This window comes from Mauremys reevesii, linkage group 3 (assembly GCF_016161935.1).
Source record: "Mauremys reevesii isolate NIE-2019 linkage group 3, ASM1616193v1, whole genome shotgun sequence".
Lineage (NCBI taxonomy): Eukaryota > Metazoa > Chordata > Testudines > Geoemydidae > Mauremys > Mauremys reevesii.
Genome location: NC_052625.1, coordinates 15,654,163 through 15,674,429, shown reverse-complemented (window position 1 = coordinate 15,674,429; position 20,267 = coordinate 15,654,163). Strand labels below are relative to the sequence as shown.

General features: G+C 42.5%; 1 protein-coding gene across 1 annotated transcript in view; it reads left to right on the top strand.

The window, feature by feature from the left end:
* The window catches only part of PELI1 (pellino E3 ubiquitin protein ligase 1), a 55,526-nt gene extending 39,622 nt beyond the window's left edge, over positions 1-15,904 (top strand). Inside the window, exons 2-7 of the mRNA XM_039532616.1 lie at positions 3,588-3,732; positions 4,901-5,030; positions 9,163-9,264; positions 13,131-13,328; positions 13,436-13,624; positions 14,596-15,904. Of these exons, the coding sequence (XP_039388550.1) occupies positions 3,662-3,732; positions 4,901-5,030; positions 9,163-9,264; positions 13,131-13,328; positions 13,436-13,624; positions 14,596-15,162 (1,257 nt within the window). The 5' untranslated portion in view covers positions 3,588-3,661 and the 3' untranslated portion in view covers positions 15,163-15,904. The remainder of the gene's footprint in view (positions 1-3,587; positions 3,733-4,900; positions 5,031-9,162; positions 9,265-13,130; positions 13,329-13,435; positions 13,625-14,595) is intronic.
* Positions 15,905-20,267: the final 4,363 nt, after the last annotated feature.

The window sequence follows — 20,267 nt, the reverse complement described above, 5'->3', positions numbered from 1 at the left end:
GCCATCTGTTTAGGTAATTCTTTAAAGAGGTTTATTCTCCTCTCAGTGTGCATGTGTAATTCCCATTACAGCTAGTGGAAGGCAGAGGGTCAGAAGCTGACCTTGGGGCTAGCAGCTGCATTTTTCCAGAGCACTCCACAGAACAAATAATTTATGACCTGAAAAATAGCAAGGGGAGAACATTCCAGACCTCTTCACACCAAAACCAAAACTGCTCTCTCTCAGATCTTTTCCCATATCCTCTGGTCCTGCCAGCATGAGGCAGCTTTAAGTGTACTGCTCAGTACTCTTACAAGTAAGCAAGGCACAATACCATTAAAACCTTATTTACCACCCCATTTTATTTACCAGTCTAATAATTTTCACTAATGGGCAGTACTGCAGATTCCATGGCAGTTAAATGACTGAGGAGCAATTGTCAAGATTTTAATGACTTCCAATGAGCACTTCAGAAGAAAAAATGCAAAGTGCAGACTATGAAATGTTATCGCTAAGGCAAAAGTGGCAGTATGCAGAGAAGACTGAACTTTGATCTCTTCTGCAGCCTCTGTTCTTCCTATCTGCATTTTACAAATGGGTTAATCATTAAAGAGAAGACTAGAAATGTAGGGGTGTCGTTTTTGACTTTTAAAGGCGACGAATAGTTGCTTGTAACATGCTTTTGCCCAGAGCAACATGGAGGTAAATCCATTTTTATATTGAGCAATCCTTCAGTGTACTTGCACAGAGAAACACGAGAGAAAGCAAAACAGGAAATGCTGTTACTGCAGTTATGGCTAACAAAGATGATGGTGACAGGCTGTTGTCGTAAACCCATGTGTTTCAAGGCACCCAATACAGGCCCAAACCTACAAGCTCGGAGTGCATAGGCTGTATCTTGCTAGTGAGCCCCATCATAGGGGAAGATGTGGCCCCAAGGATTCCTCGGTAGTTGGTCTCCAGTGGAAGTGTGCTGCCAGGGTGTGAGAGCAATCCCACTGGAGAGCAGAGCTGGTGTGTAGGCACAGTGTCTCTCCATGGTGTTGGCTTTTGCATTCCTGGACTCAGTTCACCCTGGATGGTGTGGGGGGCTGGTGATCTGGCTTGTTGATGTGATGTTTAGGTAAGTACTGTTCAGTGAGTAAGGGTTTCAGGACTGAGCCCTAAAGTTGTAGGTTATTTTAAAAAGAAATCTTCCTTTTAATCTTTTGAGATAACAAACACTCCCGACATGCCTGTACTAACTTTGATCATCAAACCAGCAGGCAAGTTTTCTTTCTGGGTTTTGACTTCATTGCATAGGAATTCCTAAGGCATTGTGGCCAATAGGCTCAAACCTACGTGCCTAAAGTTAGCTCCTAAATCCATGCTTAGGCTCCTAAATAAAAGTGCCCTGATTTTCAAAAGGTGCTGCGCACCTGTAGCTCCTGTTGAAGCTAATGAGAGCTGCTGGTGGTGCAAATTACTTAAGCATTTAAATTTGAAATGTTTTTTGCCCTAAATTCTTTGGTCTCCATAATTGGAGGATTGACTCTTTCAGTATATTACTAGATATGACCCCGTGTTACTGGGCTGTGTGCAGGCAAAAATCAAGTAATGGATTTATAACCTTACCTTTTAATATTTTTCAATTATTTGTATATATGGAGAAATGGACTGACTTTAATTTGACTTCTTACTCCTACCCCCAAAATAAATAAATAAATACTGGATACATTTCTCAATCCCAATTACCTGTAACATAACTTATGACAAATAGCAACAGGTGACTTGTGGGACTAGGGTAATTGGTCTTAATATCAAGGGCATCTAAATATTTGCCAGTAAACTGTGAAGGGCACTCAAAGCTTTGTTTGGTTAGGGCCCAATCCTGCATTGCTGAGCATCTCCTGTTAAGTGCTGAACACCTGACTCCCATTCAGGGTTCATGGTGTTTTGCAAGAGACACTAAATGGCTACTGTGAGTGTGTTCAAACAAGTCTTTAATTTAGCTGGATTTGTAGCTACTATGTATGTATGTTCTACTTTGGGTCAGTTTTCCACCCTGTGTTTCAGATTAAATATTCTGTCATTTAAAATGTTTGCTTTCCTTAGTATTTTTTTCAAGTGAAAGATTTAGGGTCTCACCTGGGTCAGCTTAAAGACAGTGTGGTCTAGTGGCTGGAACATGGGACTGTGAACTGGAACACATGGGTTCTACACCCAGCTGTGCTGATGACTGGCTGAATGGCTTTCTGCAAGTCATTTAATCCACTCTGCCGGAGTTTCCCCATCTGTTAAATGCAGATAACGGTTCCCTATCTCAGGAATGTGAGGATTGATTTAGGGTTTGTAAGGAGCTTTTAAACATGTGAAATCCTGTGCAAGTACCAGGGATCCTATGTGCTACAGTAAGGCAAATAATTAATAATAAATAAAATAAATGATTAACACTAAGTTGTTTTGCTGGGATGGGAAGATAAAAGAGGTTGTTGCTTGCACAAACACCTACATCAAGTGCGTGAGTTGTTGCGTTGAGCTAGCATAGGTTAGTGGATTGAGTTTAGCATGCGGAACTCTTGAGTTCAGATCCTTCTTCTGTCACTCACTTTCAGTGGGGCAAGTCACTTAACCTGTCTATTTCCTTAGACGTCCGAGACCTGTACTACTGGAAATGATTCTTACTAACAGATGTGGGAGAGTACACAATTCAGGGCATTTTCTGCAAGTAACAGGCTGTTCGCTGTGTCTCCATTCATATCCCCAGTGTGTTCTGTCCAGAAGTAGCTCTAGTGAATAAGTTTACTGGAAGGGAAATTTGCAAAAACACATTTTAAGGTAATTTTAGAGAATCCATGGTAAAACAGTTGTGAAATTTTAATCACTGGTAGTTACACCGGAAGTCAGGTTCTAAGAATTAAACTCATCCAGTCTGAAGACAGCAGCAATACCAGGTGACCTGTGTCCAATCAAAACTCACTGTAGTGTCAAATACTTGCCCTTAACTGCTCACAATCAACAGCGCAAGAATTATTATTCAGCAAATAATTTTGACTCTCAAATATATTTGATAAAACTTATGTGCTTACGGACAATTAATGATCAGAAAATATGTTCTTTAAATTCTTTAAATATATTCTTCATTCTAGTCTTCTTACTAGTCAACCTCCTTTCTTGAGGGTCTACCCCAAAGTATCACCAAGCATATCTAGCGCAGTGCCTCACCACTTATGTTAAATAATCAGGAGAGGTAAATGAAAACTATTGCAGATCCATTCTGCCATGGCAACATTAGACCCTATTACCACACTTAAATTAGCCTCTTTATAGGCTGTATTTTGGTGATTTCAGGAGTTACTTGAAGGCAGTCTAACTGGAATTAGTGTGCGCTCTTTTATATACTGTACATGGCAGAAGCAATTATTCAAGACAAACTGAAACATTGGAAAACAGTGTATACGAAAAGATTCCGCTACTGCAGCAGGTCAGGCAGACCAAAAGATAGACACGTGGTATATGGTTATACTGGATGTGCAGGTTCACTTAAGCCATTGTGTATAGCTGCTTTGCAGACAGTAACTAATTTCTTTGCCATCTTGCTAATATGTTTTACCTTTATTATTTTACAGGAAATAATGAAAAAAGTCTGCTAAGGCTCTTGATCAGAGAACTGGAATCTGAGAAGAAGTCACTAACTAAGCTCATGTTTTCTCCTGATCAAGAAAATCATCCATCTAAAACACCAGTAAAATATGGTGAACTGATTGTATTAGGGTAAGTGTCTTGTTTAGCAATGAGCGCATAGGAGCGAGGTCAAATGTTAGATTACTGCAGTGCTTCTGCAATGAAAAATAAGCCAATCGTGTGCGGCTTTGCTAGGGCTTTGAACTGTTGTGTGAAAGGTCTGGGTTTGATTTCCAGGCCAGGCGAGCTATGTGGCATTAAACCCCCAGCATACTAATGACCCCTTCAGAGATCCCCGTCTGTGGCTGGAAAGACAGGATCTTTGATAACACAGAAGGAAATCCTCCTTTTTAAAGTCTTGTCTAGACTAGGATAAACAGGGTTTTATTAAAAACACACTAGCTAACATATTTTAGAATCCTAGTGCAGACTAGGCAAATTGTGCTATAACAGAGCTGATCTGTGGGGGCTGCTCCTGTCCACAGTAGGGTGTTAAAACATGTTAACAAACACACCTTATGAAAACATTTTTTTTCTCCTAGTCTAGGTAAGCCCTAAGTAGAGGATAAAGGGTGTTTGTTATTTATCTGAGATCACCTATGGAGAAAATAGTCCTTTTGCAGTGAATGTTTCTCATCAGAGCCTGCTTCTATTATACAAGCAAATTATTGAAGATAAAGCTACTTGCAACCATAAATCTTACACATTTAGCAGTTTAGGGCCTGCTCCTGCTCCCTTTGAAGTTGGTGTGAGCAGGATTGGGCCCTAAATGTGCATGCGTGGTTTTCTCCATCTGTTTTTCCGACTGCACCCTTTAATTCTGGTATCAGAAGAGTAGCAGTGTTAGTCTGGATCTGTAAAAGCAGCAAAGAGGCCTGTGGCACCTTATAGACTAATAGACGTATTGGAGCATGAGCTTTGCATCCGACGAAGTGGGTATTCACCCACGAAAGCTCATGCTCCAATACGTCTGGTAGTCTATAAGGTGCCACAGGCCTCTTTGCTGCTTTAATTCTGTACACCCAGAGAGATGTCTGTATACCATAGTCATCTGTTCTCAGGCTTATAGTTCTGTGCACCTTTCCAGCTGCTTCTTTTTTTCATAATACATTAGTTAATTTCCACAAAGATTGTTGACAGTGAAACTTGGTTTTTAGATCTACAACACAATAATTGTTTAGCGATCGGTCCAAATGAATTTTAAAACCATTATTTATTTCTTCATATATTTTATCTTACATAATGGCTTTTTTCACAGGTATAATGGCTCTCTGCCAAATGGAGATCGAGGAAGAAGGAAAAGTAGGTTTGCTTTATTTAAAAGACCCAAGGCAAATGGGGTGAAACCTAGCACTGTGCATATTGCCTGCACTCCTCAAGCAGCAAAGGTAAGTTGGACAGCTTGTTAGTTGTAGGCCAGATTCTGCTCTGACTCCAGTGTAAATCTCCTGAGTTCAGTGTAATTACCCAGACATCGGAAGCATCAGGCCCTGTGTGGGAAACAGTTGGGAGGTGTCTATCCCAGGCCGTTGGTGCCTTTCACTTAATGAAAAAGAAACCATTTAACACAAACAAATCCAGTGCCCAGTCCTTACCACATAACACAAATAACTACTAAGAGTTAAAAAACACTTTGTTTGGTCTTCCTCCAGAGCATGCTACCAAGGTGTACTTCAGATTTCCTGTTTTCTCAGGCTGTGTAACTAGAGCTAGGTCTGTGCTTCACGTGGAGCTGTGCTTGCCACACTCCCTCACTAGAGCACTCAGAGTACACTTGCTACTCAGTCCGCTGGTGGTGGTGGTTGGCCACAGATGGGGCAAGGGGTGAAAGGAGCTGTGTTTCACAAAAAGCATTGCAAGGGGCTTAAAATCAAGTGCAAGATTTTCCCCTCTCTCCCTCCTAGGGAGAGCTTTAAACCCAGGAACGAGCACCGATGAAGCTTAAAGTGTAAAAGGTGATTCTGACTGGAGCTGATGACTACCGTGTCTGGGCTCCGGGCACACTTGCACTGGAACCAATCCTGCTAGATGCGGAATATTTTCAGTGAGCTGCCAAGTGTCTGCAGCTCCCACTGAAATCTATGGGAACTGAGGATGCTCAACAGTCTTGCAGGAGGTATTTGGCACATTTCAGATTCAGGCCCATGACTAAACAAATTGGAGCCAATGCGGTCACACGCTCAGGTGTGAGGGCTATAGGATCTGACTCTGGTAATGTCTCTAAATGCTCTGACAATGGGAACTACCAGTTCATACACCTTTAGCTCAGGGAATTGCATCAAATAGCTGAGTGCTTTTTTAATTTGTGAGAAGTATAGAAGAGGGGTTTGGTTCTGATGCTGTAATTCAGTTGATGTGCTCACAGCTCCTAGTCTGAGTTCACTATTTCTCCAGCTTCACAAGTACTTCGTTCATAAGCAGACTATGAAGACATACTTGTTCAGTTATAGACAACTAGCCATTGTTTTGCAAATCAAAAATGACACACACCTCCAAAAGCCCCACAGCCCTGACTGACAAACTGAAAGTTAATGTATTTTGCTAGATAGCTTGCATCCTGTGTTGAGTAAATTTCCATTTCCTTGCTTTGCTAGCAGTACTTACTGCTTTTCGTCCAGGTAGCTTACTAATCACCCCATGATAGCACAGTGACTAAAAGGGCTGTTAAAATAAAATCTGCTTTTTTTCCCTTTTGCTGTTACAAAAGGTCAGAATGGGGAGGTTTTTACTAGCAATGCATTTGTATTTTTAGCCTTTGCCATGCTTAATCATTCTTTGCATCTTTTGTGTCTAGGCCAAAGTGTGTCTAACACTAGCCATGACTAATGTGTCTGTCACATAACACGTTTCTTGTTGCAGTGTGGTGAAGGGACCAGTTGGGTGTGTTTATTTTTTAACTCCAGTGTCTGAACAGGTTTATCACTGCAGTGACACACCTTTAGCAGACTTGCACCTGTGAGTTTGTGCAGTCATCGAGCACAACAGAAGGCTGGCTATATTCCTAGACCTGAGCATAGTGTTTGTATCCTGCCCACCAATGAGGGCCGTGCCAAGCTGCAGCAGGAAATCCTGGAGGGGTTGGGACTCAGAGGCACCACCCCTTCTAAAGTTCTGTAGATGTGCAGGAGGCATGTACGCCATGTGCCATTCTCCATCGTGGATTGTTCCCCCCCAGGGCTGCTAGGAGGGAGCAGTCTTGCGATTCCCAGATTGCAGTGACTGACTGGAACTTGAGAGGTGTGGGGGTACATGGTAAAGAGTGCTTTGAACCCTCACTCTGCACCCTCCACACAAGAGCCTGGCATAATGTTTGTTGTAAGCTACATAGCTTATTTGCTATCTCTACAGTAGAGCTCTATTGCAAGGTGTTGCAGAATTACTAATCTGCTGGGGGAGCACCTCCTTAGAGGAGAGGATAGTATGTACTTTCTTCTGCACTTGGCTAACTCCACTAGATGAAGTGGAGGAGAAGGATCAGGGCCCCAACACTTGTAGCAGTAGTAACAAGGGACTGCAACTGTCAGCGGCCATTGAGAGGAAGAATTAAATAGGGAAGGCTCCTTCCACACTCATGTCTGTACATACCCCCGGAAGTCTGCCCCAGAGATATTGATGTTGGTGTCTTGCATAGCCATGTACTGAGGAGAGCATTTACCTAATGTCTTATTTTGATTACAGTAACTCCTCGCTTAACGTAGTTACGTTCCTGAAAAATGTGACTTTAAGCAAAACAATGTTAAGCAACTCCAATTTCCCCATAAGAATTATTGTAAATGGGGAGGGGGGCGGTGTTAGGTTCCAGGGAAATTTTTTTCACCAGACAAAAGACTAATTTTATTATACACACACACATACACATACACACACACACACAGTATAAGTTTTAAACAATTTAATACTGTACACCACAATGATGGTTGAGGTGGTGGAGGCAGAGAGTAGAAGAGGGTGGGATATTTCCCAGGGAATGCCTTACTGCTAAATTATGAACTAGCACTCAAGGGTTAACAGATTGTTGTTAATGTAGCCTCACACTCTACAAGGCAGTACAAATGGAGGGAGGAGACAGCATGGCAGACAGACACACCCTGTGTGTTAGGGAGTTGTGCATTGCCCCTTTAAGTACGCTGACCCTACTCTAAGTACGTTGCCTTTTTAAGTAGATCAGCAAGTTGAAACAGCAGCTGCTGCCAGCAAGCTCTCTCCGTCCTGAGCCCTGTGGTGCCCTCTTCCCTCCCCCCCCCCCCCACCATGGAGATGGGGTAAGTGCAGGGACGGCTCTAGACATTTCGCTGCCCCAAGCATGGTGGCACGCCGCGCGGGGGCGCTCTGCCGGTCGCCGGGAGGGCGGCAGGCGGCTCCGGTGGACCTCCCGCAGACATGCCTGTGGTGGGTCCGCTGGTCCCGTGGTCCACTGGTCCCACGGCTTTGGTGGACCTCCCACAGGCACGCCTGCCGCCCTCCCGGCGACCGGCAGAGCGCCCCCTGCAGCATGCTGCCCCAAGCACACGCTTGGCGTGCTGGGGCCTGGAGCCGCCCCTGGGTAAGTGGGAGGGCAGGAGCAGGGGGAAGGGGACGCACTGACATTAGCCCCTCTCTGCCCCCAACAAGGAGGCAGCTCCTGGGAGCAGCTCCAAAGCAGAGGGCAGGAGCAGCACATGGCAGTGAGGGGGGGGACAGCTGAACTGCCAGCAGTTGATAGCCCGCTGGGCGACTGCTGCACAGGGAACTTAGGGGAGCGGGGGGCTGCTGATCCACCCTGGTTCCAAGCCCTCACCAGCCAGCTGCAACAGGCTGGTCTTTCTGGAAGCAGTGGATAAAGCAGGCAGCTGCCAAACAATGTTATAAGGGAGCATTGTGCAACTTTAAATGAGCCTGTTCCGTAATTGATCAGCAACATCATAACATTAACTGGGATGACTTTTAAGTGAGGAGTTACTGTACTCCGCACTCTTGATCATGGCTTGAATAAATCTCAACTCTTTGTTCCAAAGCTGAATGGTATTTGAAATAATAACTAAGTGAGTTGCTGGTGATAGTTTTAAAAAAAAAAAAAAAAAACTTCAAATTTTCTAGTTTGGGGGCCATATTCAGCTCCCATGGATTTAGTCTGCATTCTGTGAGCAGCACTGATGCTTTCCATACTCCACTCACATTCTTTTTAGGGTGCCAGGTCTGGGAAATCTGAGTTCTGCAGTTTTTACCAAGATATCCTTGATACCTTTTTAAAATGCAAAACCTCTGGATTGCTAAATCCAGACCATTAAATTAAGACTCTGATGGTATACTGTGAGAGTGTCATGTTTAAAATCTGTATCTGTCTACAGCTAAGCCACATAATTTTTGTGCCTTTTTCTTGCAATCTTTAAACTTACAAAATCACATGAGCATTGACTTGTCACTACTGTAAGTCTACTATGTTTAACTTGGGTTGTTCCTCTTTGTCAATTGACTAGTGTTTGTTTTCCTTTGTAATGCTCAAATTATTCTTTATTTTTAATATATTTTAATTTTCTATAGGCAATAAGCAACAAGGACCAACATAGCATATCGTATACCTTGTCTCGGGCCCAGACAGTGGTGGTTGAATATACACATGACAGCAACACTGATATGTTTCAGGTATGTAAAGCATGTGCAGTATATATTTCTTTCCATTGTAAGAAAATAGCACAAGACATGCTCTTGCTCAATATTTTTTTAAGTGTTTGAAAGTGAAACGTGTTTGTGACTAATCTACCAGGACAAGGAGCAGGATTCTACTCTTCATTCTGCCACAGACATCCTTTGTCTGTGACCACTCACTTAACTCATCTGTCTTCTATAAAATGGAGAGTAAGGGATAACTGTCTCTCGGGGGAGCCTGAAGCTAAGTTCATGCTTATAAAGTGCTTTGCGAATCAGCCACTAGTAGGTGCAATGGAAATGCAAGTGTGTTATGAAAAAACAGCACAAACTTTTTCAAGGAAGTCTAGTAATATTTAAGAGTGAATTCTGTACTGTGAAATGTTGGCATATAGGGCCCACTTCTGATACACTGTTGTAAATCCGAAGTCAGTCCATTGCCTTTAGTGGAGTCTGCATATACAAGCAGAATTGGGCCCACAACATACTTCTCATATCTCTTATAGCTTTCCTCAAAAGGAAAGGGTTTGTTCCTTCTCATTTCCAGTGACTGAATCCTGTGTTGAAGTTAAACTAATTTGCCACGACTGAGCTACCAAAAATGGTTGTATTAGAACATAAGTGCAGCCATACTAGATCAGACCAAAGGGCCGTCCAGCCCAGTATCCTGTCTTCTGACAGTGGCCAATGCCAGGTGCCCCAGAGGGAATGAACAGAACAGGTAAACATCAAGTGATTCATCCCCTGTCGTCCATTCCCAACTTCTCACAAATAGAGGTGAGGGACACCATCCCTGCCCATCCTAGATAATAGCCATTGGTAGATCTATCCTCCATGAATTTATCTAGTTCTTTTTTAAACCCTGTTATAGTCTTGGCCTTCACAACATCTTCTGGCAAGGAGTTCCACAGGTTGACTGGGCGTTGTGCGAAAAAATACTTCCTTTTGTTTGTGTTAAATCTGCTGCCTTTTAATTTTATTTGGTGGCCCCTGGTTCTCGTGTTATGAGGAGTATATAACATTCTCCACACCAGTCATGATTTTATAGACCTCTATCATATTCCCCCTTAGTCGTCTCTTTTCCAAGCTGAAAAGTCCCAGTCTTATTAATCTCTCCTCATACGGCAGCTGTTCCATAACCCTAATCATTTTTGTTGCCCTTTTCTGAACCTTTCCCAAGTCCAATATATCTTTTTTTTGAGATGGGGCGACCACATCTGAACACAATATTCAAGATGTGAGCGTACCATGGATTTATATAGAGGCAACGTGATATTTTCTGTCTTATTGTCTATCCCTTTCTTAATGATTCCCAACACAGAATCATAGAAATGTAAGGCTAGAAAGGACCTCCAGAGGTCATCTAGTCCATCCCTTTGTGCTGAGGCAGGACCAAGAACCATCCCTGACAGGTGTTTATCTAACCTGTTCTTAAACCTCGAATGACAGGGATTCTGCAACCTTCCGACTCTAGTCCAGTGTTTGACTATCTTCACAGTTAGGTTAGACATTAGGAAAAAACTTTAACTTTCCCTTGCTGCTGCAGATTAAGCCCATTACTTCTTGTCCTACCTTCAGTGCACGTGGAGAACGATTGATCATCATCCTCTTTATAACGGCTCTTAATGTTTGAAGACTGTTCTCAGCTCCCCCTTCGTTTGTCTTTTCTCAAGCTAAACGTGCTCAGTTTTTTAACCTTTCCTCGCAGGTCGTGTTTTCTAAATCCTTCGTCATTTTTGTTGCTCTCCTGTTGATTCTTTCTAGTTTGTTCACATCTTAAAGTATGGTTCCCAAAACTGAACACAGTACTGCAGCTGAGGCATGACCAGTGCTGAGTAGAGAGGAACAATTACCCTCAGTATCTTAGATATAACATTCCTGTTAATACCTCCCAGAATATTAGCCTTTTTTGTGACTGCATCACATTGTTGATTTGTATTCCATTTCTGACCCGCTATAACCCGCAGATCCTTTTCTGCAGTATTACTGCCTAGCCAGTTATTCCTCATCTTGTATTTATGCATTTGATTATTTTCCTTCCTACCTTTCTTCTTTGCACTTGTGTTTCTTGAATTTCATCTTGTTGGTTTGAGACCACTTCTCCAAGGGCATTTTGAATTCTAATCCTGGCTTGCAATCCCTTCCAGCGTGGTGCCATCCACCGATTTTATAAGCATACTCTCCTCTCCATTATCCAAATCATTAGTGAAAATATTGAATAGTGCGGGACCCCACTAGACACAGCCTCTCTGTTTGATAGTGAACCATCCATAACTACTGAGTGTGATTTTCTTTTTTTTTTTTCCAACTAGATACCTTATAGTAACTTCACCTAGAGCACATTTCCCTTGTTTGCTTATGAGACTGTCATTTGGGACTCTAAAAAGCCTTACTAAAATCAAGGAATATCATGTCTACACCTCCCCCCTCCACTAGGCCAGTAGCCCTGTTGAAGAAGGAAATTGGGTCAATTTGGCATGATTTGTTCTTGACAAATCCATGTTGGCTGTGACTTATCACCCTATGATCCTCTGGATGCTTGAAAATTGATTGTTTAATTTGTTCCAGTATCTTTCTGGAATTGAAGTTAGTCTGATTGATTGATCTATAATTCCCCAGATCCTCTAAAGAGGGGGAACAAATAAGCTATCTTGGTAAAAATGTTCTTCAGGCAGGCTTCTTTCAAATCACCTGTGGCAGTCCATGTGGACTGATGGGTTATCCTGCCTAGAAAGCAGAGTAAATGTGATAGAAATATATTGACACCCCACATCCCCTACAGCAAACCCCTCCCTCTCCCACAAAAAAATACTCAGAGTGCTTAGTCTCCTTTCTCTCACTTTTGCAGTGTCGTTCTGCATAGCAGTAAATTAGATATAGTATAATCCACTATACCATGAAAATTGGGGCAGAAGGATTGTCTGTCAGTTCCATAAATGGGTATGGAATTGGAGAGCTCAGGCAGCAAGTTGTTGAATTCAGTAGCACCCCAGTCATTTAGATCTGGCTATCTGAATGTCCTGGATGGAATGGGTAAAAACTTCCCTGTACGCTCTTCAAGCATTGTAACAAGTCCAGCTGACAGGGCAATCAGTTTTATGCAACCCCACTATAGTCAGGCATGTTGAATGGGTCTGCACTGAAGGCATAATTCAGCCAATTGTTTGCAATCAGAAGAGGGGGAACTACCTTGTCAGCAAATGCACTGAAGGTAGATGTGAACTCCCACATTAAAATAAGACAAAAGCGCCGTATCACCTGTGGGCAAACGCTTTTCATAAAGCAGTCACTTCATATCTGACCTCTCAGTCCTCATCCTCAGAGGAAACTTGCACACCTTCAAAAGGCAAGCCTGGGAATTTAAATTCATAACTGTGCTAGACGCTAAGATCCATGGATTCCGAGACACTGCTTTACAACCATTTGTAACACACCCCACTGCCTGCCAACCCTTAATCGCCTACTTCTTTTTAAGTGGTCATCTATAGCATGTGTGAATCCATTATGCTTAACAGTCTGCTCCAACTTGTATTTCGGTTAGCCACTTCTGTTACCTTCCCTAGAACTGAAGATGAGTTCTGTGAAGCTCAAACTCTTGTAGTCTGCACTAACAGAAGCTGGTCCAATGAAAGATATTACCTCACCTACATTGGTCCCACTTTGAGAGACACGATATGGCTACAACAACGCTACAATAAAATAAGAGGTGGAATAACTTACCAGTTCAGAGGGGGGTAGGGTCTCAGGTGGTAAAATGCCTTTAGTCTCTGAAAGGTCATGGTTTCTTCTTGACCACTTTAAAATGTTAAGTTTAAATATTTTGTACTGTAGCTTCTAAGTCATGTGTGTTCTTCCCTCCTCAGATTGGCCGGTCAACAGAAAGCCCTATCGACTTCGTAGTGACAGATACGGTTCCTGGAAGTCAGAGTAATTCAGATACACAGTCTGTACAGAGCACTATATCACGGTTTGCTTGCAGAATCATATGTGAACGGAACCCTCCTTTTACAGCAAGAATATACGCTGCAGGATTTGACTCCTCAAAAAACATCTTTCTTGGGGTAAAGAGACACTTTCTCTTCCCAGCTCACTGCAGGCTTATATTTAAACTAGTTTATACCTCAGAATTTCAGATGAATGGAAGTTCTGTCATTGTCATTCCTCATAGGAAAAAGCTGCCAAATGGAAGACATCCGATGGACAGATGGATGGGTTAACCACAAATGGAGTTCTTGTTATGCATCCGCGCAATGGATTTACTGAAGACTCCAAACCAGGGGTGTGGAGGGAGATATCTGTGTGTGGGAATGTGTTCAGCCTCCGTGAAACCAGATCAGCTCAGCAGAGGGGAAAAATGGTAAGTGTAGTGAATAGCACTTTATGCTGCGTGTTTGATACAGGTACATTTTTTTAAGGCTGTACCTAGGGCTACATAAGGGCCAGAATGCTTGAGTGACTTAAACAGTATAGCGCCTTACTTTTTATTTAGTCACATTCATTTTAGTCAGTGCTCATGGAGTAAAATGCTACCCAACCTGAGTAAGACTGAACGACTTCGGGCCAGATTCTGCCATTTATTGCATGTTTACACTGCTGTGCTAAACTTAGTGGCCCAGTCTAGCATGTTGGTCTGTGAGCAGTGGAAGCTTTGCTACATCATGATGTGGGCTTTTTAAAAGTTTTTAAAATTATTTCCTAACCCTCCCTTTTCACTTGCATCTTTCTTCAAGGTTTTCTCATGGGGGGGGCGGGGGGAGAGAATTCCCACAGTTCTTTGGCTGTAATGTAAACCTTGCTCTAGAAAGATTCATGAGATATAAAACCAGACTTGTCTTGATATGACTTTTTCCTGAGTAAACATTTTTTTTTAAATCAGATGTTTTACTTGTTTTAAGTTGTGGCGCATTGGTTTGGGAAGGATGGTGCGCTGCTCTGTGTGTGTGTGTGTGTGTGTGTGCATACATTACTACTAACTTAAGACTAATGTTGCTTGCTCCCATGGCAAACTAATGTTCTTTCTTTAATTGACTTAGCTGGATACATGATCAGGAAGGAGCTGATGATGATTAGGCATATGGGTGCTTTTGGTGGCTTCAGTTTTAGGGTCCCAAACTTGAGACATAGTTAAAGGTGCCTGATTTTCAAAAAAATTCTGAGCACCCACCCTCTAAATATCAAGCTCTTTCATGCATCTCAGATTGAGCACCCAGAATCACTGCTAGTTGAAACTCTTGGCTGGAGCTCCCTAGCAGGGTTTTACAGTTGTTTTCTTCAAAATCTTATACAGTCAGTTTGAGTAACTTTGATCTCTATGCATTTCCATCCCAGGTTGAGAATGAAACCAACCAACTCCAAGATGGCTCATTAATCGATCTGTGTGGAGCAACGATGCTGTGGCGTACTGCCGAAGGCCTTTCACGCACTCCTACGGTGAAGCACTTGGAAGCTCTAAGACAGGAAATAAATGCCGCCAGGCCTCAGTGCCCTGTAGGGTTTAACACATTAGCATTTCCTAGTATGAAGAGGAAAGATGTTGTCGATGAAAAGCAACCATGGGTGTATCTCAACTGTGGCCACGTACATGGCTATCACAACTGGGGAAACAAAGAGGAAAGAGACGGGAAGGATCGAGAATGTCCCATGTGCCGCTCTGTTGGCCCCTATGTGCCTCTGTGGCTTGGATGTGAAGCTGGATTTTATGTAGATGCAGGACCTCCGACTCATGCATTCAGCCCCTGTGGACACGTGTGCTCAGAAAAAACAACTGCATATTGGTCCCAAATTCCTCTTCCTCATGGTACTCACACTTTTCATGCAGCCTGTCCGTTCTGTGCACATCAGCTGGCTGGCGAACAGGGTTACATCAGACTCATTTTCCAAGGACCTCTTGACTAATACACGTGTCACCAAGGACTTCATTAAATTTATAAGCTAAGCAATTCTGATTTTAAACAAACTGTCTATTTCATATTCTCTGGGCTTTGACAGTTTGCATTAAAATGAAGATCTTTTTTTTGTTTTGTTACAGCAGCTAAATCCCTTTCTAGATGAGGAAAAGCCTGGAAGCAACAAGATAGATTATGAGGAGGAAAGGGAAAGTTCCCGTCTTTGTTTAGTGTCTGCTTTTGGAGAGGGGAAGGGAATTTATGCATAGTGAAATTCAATGCCTTCAATTTAATATTTTTGAATGACATGCCCTTGGTGTTTAAAAGTTGCTTTTTTGTATAACTGAGGATAAATATGGTCAGTTCAAAGGACATTAGTTTACAGCTTGGATGCAAACATTGTAAAATATAGCAACATGTATATTAACTTTTTCTATTTATCTTTATTATTGAAATTATCTTATGGCATTTTGATAGAGGAGCAGCATGGTGGTAGTGTGTTAAATCCATTGACTGGATGCATAGAATAGTTCCTGATGGGGAAGGTTAGAAGAAAACTGTAGAAGTACCTTTTTAAAATCTAGAGTACTATTGAGTTCTTAGAGTAGCTGAATGCTTTTTAAACAAAATTAATGCAAATTACAGTGGTGTAAAAATATGCTTTAACCTCTCAAAAGATCATTATGATGGACTTTTTCAAATGTCTGTCCGTTGGGTAGGACTATAATAAAAGAACTGGTCACAGGAAAACATTTACCTGATTCTTTGAATATGCAATTTTAAACTAGGTTAAGGATTTGTCTCCTTCTGTTAACTACTCTCTTGTTTACCATTAGCAACGTTTGAGGGTTTTTTATTTATTTAAACAACAAAAAATGAGCAGCCAAGACTCACCTGTTCTTCACTGTTAGAAAAAAGCTGTGAATTAGCCAGAAAGCTGAGTGTTCAATTTTAAAGAAAATTATTCGTTCTGCTTTTAATCTAACCCCTTAACCTGTATGCGGGATGGGTAGGTGGCACACTGGCTCCATACGCTTTGCCTTTCAGCTCCACAGAGCTGGGGACAAATATGCATTTAGGTGACAAATGAAGACGTTGCAGCCTTGGAGCTAAGATGTTTGCCCACATCCCCAAACCATCGTGTAAATTGGCACAATTGGCAGGCTGTGCTCAGGACAAGCTCAGATTGAGATTGAGTTGTATTCATGGCACTTGAGGTGGAGGAAGCTTGCAGAGAAGTTGTTCACACCATGGCTGATTTTAAGTCGGCTTTTAGTCTCTCTTTCAATATCCCTGCCCACAAATGCTCCCCTTTCTTTGCCCCTCCGTCCCCCCCAACCAATCCCTTACCAGAAAAGGCCAATGCATTACATGGAGCCTGAGGCTAATCCACCATGCTTTGTGACAAATGTTCAAATAATCCTTTTAGGATCGAGGTAAGCTTTTTTTAAAAAAAAACTAGCTTTTTAAACTGGTTTCTCTACTTTGGATTGGAAATATGTACTGTATAAACTTATAGTATCAAATTCCTGTACTCTGTAGCATAGCTTTAATTTATCCTATCACAAAGCTGTTCTGAACTTTCCTTGGTAAAAACAAACTGAATTGTGTTCTTTAGAAGTCATGAATTATTTACTTCAACTGTCAAGAATTCTTTCTCCATTTAAAAAATATATATATATATTGTTTGGTTCACTCAGGAAATGTATGCGTCAGGAAACCTGTATTATACGTTCAATTAGCTGTCATGTATACGTAACTGCTGTTACTCCATTTCAAAGAAATATAATTGATTTTTGACATTTTTCAGGTTTCATGCATTAAGTAATGAGATTTCTGCAACAAGGAATCCCTGTATTGTAGTTGTTCTAATCATTTATATTCAGACTATATATACTGTAGTTTAATTTTTATTTTCAAATTAACTTATTCAAACTATGTGAGTAAACACTTTTCAAAAATAAAAATGACAGAGTTGCCTATTGCTCTGTTAGATTTGGTTCTGCTCATATGGAAAAGATTTAACGAAGATGGAAAGGTTATGGTACTTTTTAAAATGACTGTTCAGAAAATATCTCCTTCACTTTAAGCATGTTAGTTTCACTTGTGTTGAGAGCAGAGAGAGATGATGAGATGACCATCAGGGGTTTGAGATTTGGCATGTTCATGGCTTGGCTAGCCCCCACCCTGTGGAGGGGGTCTCCTTCCAAATTTTTGGCAAGGAGGGGAAAGAGTGATGATTACTCACCATCTTCCCTCCTTGGCACTTAATTCAGAAGAGGACAGTATGGGCGGTACAGCTTGGAGTCTGGGTGTAGCGCAAAAGTGGAAATCCAGGCAGAGGTAAAACAGCGTACCTCCCTCTGCATCTCCTTTTTGAGGCTGATAATTCTGACAGCTCCAGTGCCTGTGCTAGTTGGAGCTGCTTCAGTATCACCTGAGGGGGATGAGGTGATCTCTTGGGTAGTCATGGTCCAAACATCACATGGTGTTAGAGATCAAAAGCAGCCCCTGAAATGTCTAACTTGCAGCCAGTGTAGGTTGTTGTGCACAGTTGACATGAAGCACCAATCAGTGATCCTGCAGCCACATTCTGTGCAGGCGTAAGATTGAGGGACCTTAAGGTATAGCCTGATCCCAAAGCCCATTGAAGTCAGTAAGCTCCTGTTGACCTCAGGCCTTTAGCGTGCATTATGATAGTCTGATCTCAAAGTGACAGAGCCAGGGATGGGTAGGGCAAGATCTGCATCTAACCGATGTAGTTACATTCTCCTGAATCCTGACTGTTGCTGCTCCCTGGGCATGTCTGACTGCTTCTTACTTACCCAATGTGGTCCGAGTAAAAACTAAAATAAAGCCTAATTACAGCAAAACCAGCTTTTAAAATAAAACTGTGATGGGTTCCACCTGTTCCTCCAGCCTGGGCTCCCTTATACTGTCCTGCTGAGCCAGGCCCTCAAGCTTCCTCCAGCACACTCACAGGTAGAGAGACACCCAGCTTCAGAAAGACACACACTGAAATCAGCTCTGCATAGGAAGGCTTCAGCTAAGGAACTGCCCAGATACTCAAGTGCACCACCCCGCCCCTGAGTGGAAACCCAAAATTGCATCGTCTTGCACTTTGTTTTCCAGTACTATGTCGTCCCCCCACCCCCCCCCGACCCTGTGGAAAAATACTGGCATTCTATCATGGAGTCCAGTACCAGGTGACATGATCACATGACCCTGCAGTGCCAAAAGCCATTTGTAGTATCCCAGGAAGGTGGGAGATTAGCATCTTCAAAGACCTATTGTTCTCTCTAATGGTCCATTGACTGATCCCCAGCTAGTCAGCCAGACTGATTGCATTCTGTCTGCACCTGGGGAAAGCCCACCAAACACTTTTGTAGTACAGCTGTATAGTCCATATTCTTAACTTCAGATACAGAAATGATGCATGCATGCATACAGATAGGTTATGATTTGCTGAATATGATTATCCTTTCCAATGATCTCTCATGACTTATGCACAAATCATAGTTTTGCTATAATCCTATTATAACAACATTTCTATGAAGAATATGGTGTGTAGTGTCACAACAACAAAACTCTCATTTCCCACACAATCAAGAAGGCTGATTGTTCCCTCTAGTCTTGATTCTGGTGCTGGCAGTGAGGATATGAAAATCGGAGAAGGAAACTATTAAAACAGGAACATTAATAATTTGAAGACGTTTGATATTAAATCCCTTTGCATAGGTACCTTTTTCAAAATACATTCCAAACCTTCCTATAAAGGGAGCTGAGGGTGACATGTTCACCTTTGGTGGTGTCTACACTTGCAGCAGCGTGGAGGATATGTGTAGCTATATGCTGCAGTGAAAAGCAGGCAGTAGCCACACTGGTATGTAGCTACACATGGCAGTGGGGAAAGGCTTCTGCTGGGAAAGGCTCCAGCCATGGGACACTACACTGCTAAATATAGCAGTGTGGACAAGAGAGGCACTGCTTGGATGTGGAGAGAGCCCTGTGGTTCTGGCATGTCTTTACTTGCCTGACCAGTGCCTCCCCATCTATGCTGCCATTTATACCTCTGCTAGCTAAGTGTGCAGTGTCTGTGCTCTATATGCTGCCATAAGCATCAGCATAGCCTTTGTGTTGAGACAGCAGCAGGTTTCTGGGAGAGAAGCTGGCAGTGGGGGCGTTCACGATCACAGTAACGCTTACATATGCAATGAACTTTAATGTGTTTTGTTTGGTGCCATGAATGTTACACGTTGGCAGCAGCTTAGTTATGCCGATAGCTTTAAGAAGATCACATTTTTATCCACACTGCTCGTCTGGTCTTGGGAGAAAATACTTCCGAACGAGGATGAGAACTGCAGCCTGGGTAGAAAAAACGCTTGCAGTGCAGCCTTATATTAAATCTATCGGAGACCCTGCAATAAGTTGCATGCTCTTTCCAACCTCCAAGAGTGTGTTGGCTTTTGCCACTCCTGTTCATATAAGCAGGCAACGTATTGACATGTGTCCTGTTCTAACACAGGATTCTTGTATGCTTCAGAACAATGAAGCAGATGATGCAGTGCCCTAAATCTCATGCCTGTGAACCAAAACCTAGTTGGTTGCTCTAATTTTAGATGGAGGAGCCTTGACTGGTCTCTCTTTAGAGTCCTTTCAGAAGGCTTCACATTGTCCTTTTGAAATCAATTTCTTAAGGTTTCACGTGCTGTGTAATCAAGTTGTAAAATGAATGTGGAATTAGACCTGATTCATTGGGGGTAAGAGTTTCATAATATATATATGGAGATATACCTATCTCATAGAACTGGAAGGGACCTTGAAAGGTCATTGTGTCCAGTCGCCTGCCTTCACAGCAGGCCCAAGTACCGTCCCTGACAGATTTTTGCCCCAGATCCCTAAATGGCCCCCTCAAGGATTGAAATCACAACCCTGGGTTTAGCAGGCCAATGCTCAAACCACTGAGCTACCCCTCCTCCCAAAAAATGCCTACGTGACTTAGAAGCCTTCAAAGTGCATATAGGCACCAAGTCCCATTGACTTGAAATGAGATTTATGCTCTGAAGTCACGTGGGCACTCTTCAAAACTTTACCCCCTGGTGCCTTGGTTCTTAA